Genomic DNA, 5,693 nt, shown 5'->3' with positions numbered 1-5,693 from the left:
GTTGTGTATAACTTGTAGAAATTTTGTTGAATGAATTTAGTATCATAACCTCTTTAGTTATGTTGTTTACTTAATTTTTTTTTTTAAATATGATAGTCTATAAAATTAGTACCATAACCTCTATAGTTATGTTATTTACTTAATTTTTTTTAAATATGATAGTCTATAAAATGTTAAATTAAAAATAATAAAGCTAATAAAAAACATTAATATTACAAGGAAAAAAGAGCTCAAGGTTCTTGAGTGATGCATCTCACTTCAACTATGCAAAGAATATAGTTTTTTTATATAGAAAAAATTAGTATAGAAAAAACATTTTTTTAATAAAAATAAAACAATTAAAAATTTATTTATAAAAAAATAACACCATCCATTGAGCCACACATTTTGAATTTAGGGGTTGAATTTAAAAGCTGTACATGTTTCACATGCACCCCTTGATGATATATGTCTAATCATAGCAAGCAAATAAGCTCAATAAAAAAATTAGCTTGTCGTTGCATTTTAAAATAATGTACAATCTTTAAATTTAAAGGTGCATGTGACGCATGTGTGATACATGTATGTCTCTGCAAAAACTATGCTATTTTATAATTAATATTTCCGCTAGACTGCGCTGTCAAATTTTGTTTCTGTTGTGCTATTTTTATTTTTTTATTTTCAAAAAGAAATTCTGAAGAATGGAGGTGCAGAAGGTGGTGCCTTTTCTCGGGATTGTCACACAACGTCATGCAATCTAGCTAGCTAGATTCCCTTAGGGCTTTAACAGTCAAACATGGGAGACATTATGGGCCCCCGTTTCTGACATGAAAGTGACTTGGAGGAGCTAAGAGTCGCAGCAGCTTTTTTTTGTCTGTCCCTTTCCCACTCAAAACTTCAAAGAAAAGTGGAAAGGGACGCCTGGCCTCTCCATCTCCACTTGTTCAAGATTAATAGGCTACTAAACTCTCCAAATGAACTTCCATTCAGAGTAAAGGCTGATTGCTTACCAAGACCTGTTCTTAATTAATTTGCCTTTTGCTTAATCATCAACGTCAGTCGAAAATATTTTTACCATAATATGTTTATAGTTTAAGCATCAATGTCTTAAGGATAAAACATCTACTTTGCTAGGTTAGCGTTGTTCTTTCAGAAGAAAAGAGTGCTAGTCAACTGATCAGAAATCAGAGGCGACTTTAATAGTCTCTAGATCATGGGAGTGAAGGACTAATCGGGTCATCCAGAAGATCACAAATTCGCAATATGAAAATAGTTTTGTTTAGTTGATGAGATATTGGTTACCTAAATGAGCTACGTATGGCTGCCCATTTCTTGATTACACTGACAATCTCCTTTCAAGAACGTGCATGGGAGCAGTCTGCAAGTTTTTGTGGGAGAGCTAGATGTCTTTAGGCTTCAGAGATTGGTACCACTAGAAGAGCTCTTGGCACAACCTTGCCGTTGAATATTGAATAGTAGTTAGCTAAACTACGGGTCTGGACCTACTTTGTACCAACCACATGGTTTTGATAAGTGCTCGTTCGGAACTCCCACCCAGAAGGAAGAAAACCCACAGAATACATGGACCTAAACGTTTTCCGGATCTCTTCAAACTTTTGTGCATTATGAAACACAAGTCTTTAGCCACAATAGCAGCTTGAAAACATTCAAAATCCTAAAGATGGACAACTTTGTTGTTTGGTAGCAAGAGGGCCTCCGATTCTTAAAGCATATATACCAAAGACAAAAATTTTGTAGAAGATGAAAGATCCTGAGAAGTCTAACTCTGTGCCGCTACTAAAATTTCTCATCGACACTCTAGTCAATCCTCGTAATAAGAGAAGATTGTAACTCTTCTGACTCTGCACATGCTGCAAGAGTGAACGAAACAAGAATTCTTAGATGCCAAATCGTCTACACCCCATCGTGTGGGGCGGGATGCAACAGCCACGCCAAATGGAATCATTAGCTAAGCAAACTAATTAATTTATAATGTGATGTACTAACTAACTTTTAATGATCTGATACAGTGTTTACTTTTTAGCTAACAAACTGCACGGCAGATTTCTGACAGATAGAGTATAGACCTGGCAACTTAAATCGCATTGGTTGCTGGATAGTTCCATATACAGGTAGTATGATTTCTTACACTAAAGTAAATGGTAAAACCACTGTTCCCGCCCTGGTTGAAGATGTTTTGTTGAAATGGAATAGCATAAATATGAAGTCCTAAAAAAACAATAATCTCCAAAAGCAACTTATTTCTTTCCAAGGCCGGAACATTTTAGAATTACACCAGCTTTACTGTTCAGGAAAATAGCAATGAAGTGTGGGAGCTTGATCAACTGAAAAGAAATTGCATGTTTCCTCAACGCTGAACAAACTCTGCTCTTCTAGTTTCATAAGATGGGGTTGATATACTTGATACCTAGTCCCCAAAATAGCTCTCGAATCAGTTAAATGAAAGCAATTCATCAATTCATTTGAAGAGGAAACATTGCTGTGGTCTTTGGTGACTGCACTAGAATTCTTGTTTTCACTGAAATCATGGTTCTGACTGTGCACTGAGGCATTGTTGTCTGACTCTGAAACATGGTACTCTTCTTTTACAGAGGGGCTGCTATCAACTATTTCTTCTCTCAACTTTGCTTTCAATTCTTTTACCTAAATTTCAAGTAACAAACAGCATAACTAAGAAATAAATTATCCAAAAAAAATTCTAATCAACTCAGCATATTAACAAATGTAGAGGCAATACCTTTTGTGCCAAGGCTTCATTCTTCTGTTCAAGATTACTGTAATCATGATTTAGAGCTTCATAGTTTGCCTTAAGGGTGCTATAATCTCTTTCCAATTGCTTAGTCTTCCAACGGGCTCGACGGTTTTGGAACCAAATAGCCACTTGCCGTGGTTGCAGGCATAATTCTTCAGCTAATTTCAGCTTTCTCTCTGGCACAAGCTTGTTATCGACCTCAAAATTCTTCTCCAAGGCCTTAACTTGATGCAAGGTTAACCTTCGTTTCTTCTCACTTCCAAGGTTGGCTTCCTCAATGTAGTCTTCTTCTTCAAGACTGTCCAGCATTGCCTGAAAATCTCTACTGTAACCTTGGTTGGTGTTTTGAGTCCTATCTTCTGGGTTAACGAGGTTATTAAGAGTAGATGTAAGAAAAGAATCAAAAGTTATGCAAAATCAAGATATTGTTTGGTAACCCAGAAAGCAAAAATCATTTTAAAAAAACTTCATCATTTTGAATAAAACATGTTTATTGACTTAGCGTGGAGTTTTGTTTACCTTTTGAAGAAGTAATAGAGATGAAAGCAGGAAAAGAATCTGAGGAATTGAAGCGCTTCATAGCTGAGAGCAAGAAAGAGACAAAGTGGATGATTAGCTTAAGGAGAAGGGGTGTCCCTCCTCAAGTTTCACTGGGTTTGCCAAATCTCCAAGCTTTTTCAAAAGGATGAAGACGGAAAGGAGAACACTGTAAGCCTAACCCAAGAAAACGGAAGCTTTTTGATCAAGGAGACAGTACTCGGGAAAGAACAACAGCGATAAAAAGCATTGCTCTAGCTAATCATTGTCTAATCACATTAGAGAAAAGGAGAGATGTAAACTCCAATAGGCAGTGAACCGGCTTCACCACTCGCACTTGTTATATACAGTTTATGCAGCTTTTAACTTTCTGAGCTGTGAATGTGGTTTGAAATGGACTCAAAATCAATTTTTAAATTGTTTTCTAATTTTTAATTGTTTTTTTTGGAGTGTGTGCTTGTCACATCCCTTGTATTGCTGCAAGTTATAGGATTTTAGTTATAGCAGTATTATTTATGTAATAATATAATTAATTTCTAGCTACACCATATTATTTATGTAATAATATGAGTACGACCACTCATAGCAAAATCAGTTAGGAAACTATTAGAGTACGACCACTCATAGCAAAATCAGTTAGTTGTCATTACCTTATTAACTATGTCCCTTTATTTTATACCCTGATTAACACACCAGTAAGCAAAAAACTTAAATTTCAATTTGTGTTTTCCGTAGATGCTTATGGCTGAGGTATCTGGACTTAGTTATTCTGTTTTCTCCTATAAAACAACTCTTTAATACTTAACTTCATAAAACGAAGACAAGAAAGGTAAACTAATAAGGGATAAAAGCAGGAGATTAAATTTAGAGAAAAAGCTGTATAAGTATTGGTCTAGATCCATTATGGTAGAAGTCCCAAGGTATTTATGCGCTTTTAATTGATTAAGATCACATGGTTTACTTGAACAGGAGTGCAGAGAAGCATGGCATTAGTCTTGCATTCTTGTAAAAGAAATCATGATGAGATGTTGTGTTGCCATTAGATATCAATTTTTTTTCCAATGAAAAGAACAATAGATCATTTTGCTCATCCAATAAAATGAATTGATTAAATAGGTAACTGAGAGTAATCAAACGAATACTTTTCTAATTGAAATGTTAATCAATAAAGTAATTTTTATAAAAGATTTCATATTAAAAATTTAAAAGCTTTGAAGAATTTTAGAATGAATAATTAAATAATAAGATGCTGATTTCTCATAGAAAACAGAGATCATAACAACATAAACATAAATATCATTTTAGATACCATTGATTCTTCTAGAACTGATGAATTTTTGATCAATTAGGATTCAGATTGTGGCCCAACCAAGAAAACAAGTTTGATGTCCAGTATATTGGCTAGACCCCAAGGCTACCAAATTTGATTGGATAGCTTGTTGTTTGGTTTAGGGACTAGCCCAAGCCTACCCTGTCTAATCGAACAACTTGTTGTCCAATTGTATTTTTATTTTGATGTACTATCATTGTCCTTAAATCTTTTAAATATTTATATGTTTAAAAGATTTATTAAGTGGTCTTCTAACTTTTATATTTTGTTTCCGTGTCTTTTTTATCCATGCATGTAGAGAATGACTTTTTCATGTTCAATGCTTGTATGATAAGAAGAGGTACTTATTAAGTGGTCTTCTAACTTTCATATTTTGTTTCCGTGTCTTTTTTATTCATGCATGTAGAGAATGACTTTTTCGTGTTCAATGCTTGTATGATAAGAAGAGGTGAGGTAACTTTGGTGGAGAAGATCATTTTTATGTGAGGTAGGGAATAACTTTGTGTCGTGGTAAGTGTCGTGCTTTTTAGGTTATCCCTTATATCTTCGAGGTTAGGTGTTATTTTGAACCTAAAAAGAGAACAACAAACATTTTGTACAAATATTTTATAGAAAAATAGAGATGGAGAAACTACCATGAAGAATAATTTTTAAGGATATTAGTATATAAAGTCATGAAGATTTTGTTCAGAGATACATAATGTTTTAATTAATTAAGAAATTGCTATAAAAAAAGGTGAAGTATAATGCAATAGAGATTAATCATGAAGTCGAACACCATTTCCTTTAAGCAAAAGTTCAAAATATATTTTAGGTGGTAAAGATGTTAGAAAGATTGGTATGTTAGAGAAATAGTCTTCCTTTTAAATGTTGGGGAGATTTGTAAAGAGTTTCTCTTGTTTGAGATCAAAGATATACTTTTTTTTTTTTGATTTACGTGGGGTGTCCGGGCCAGCTTACGCGCACCACGACTAATCCCCACGGCCCACTGAACATCCTGCAAGCCCAGTGAGTAGGTAAGGCACTGCGGGGGTGACAGGCGTGCACAGTAAGGCTTGAACCCAGGTGTGGAGG

At 34.5% G+C, this 5,693-nt stretch overlaps 1 protein-coding gene across 2 annotated transcripts; it reads right to left on the bottom strand.

The window, feature by feature from the left end:
* Positions 1-2,059: 2,059 nt before the first annotated feature.
* Positions 2,060-3,629, bottom strand: LOC105114646 (homeobox-leucine zipper protein ATHB-6-like). Of its 2 annotated transcripts, none has more exons than XM_011011265.1 (3): positions 3,272-3,629; positions 2,738-3,108; positions 2,060-2,643 (listed from the first exon to the last, which is right to left on the bottom strand). In XM_011011265.1, the coding sequence occupies exons 1-3, from the start codon at positions 3,330-3,332 to the stop codon at positions 2,281-2,283; spliced, it is 795 nt and encodes a 264-aa protein (XP_011009567.1). In that variant the 5' UTR covers positions 3,333-3,629; the 3' UTR covers positions 2,060-2,280. The 2 variants fall into 2 exon arrangements, with proteins under 2 accessions (XP_011009567.1, XP_011009566.1); XM_011011264.1 differs by having other exon boundaries at positions 2,738-3,111; positions 3,272-3,628.
* Positions 3,630-5,693: the final 2,064 nt, after the last annotated feature.

The sequence above is a fragment of the Populus euphratica genome, unplaced genomic scaffold, assembly GCF_000495115.2.
Source record: "Populus euphratica unplaced genomic scaffold, PopEup_1.0 scaffold559.1, whole genome shotgun sequence".
Classification (NCBI taxonomy): domain Eukaryota; kingdom Viridiplantae; phylum Streptophyta; class Magnoliopsida; order Malpighiales; family Salicaceae; genus Populus; species Populus euphratica.
Note: the sequence above shows the minus strand (reverse complement) of the source record. Positions and strands in the feature narration are given on the sequence as shown.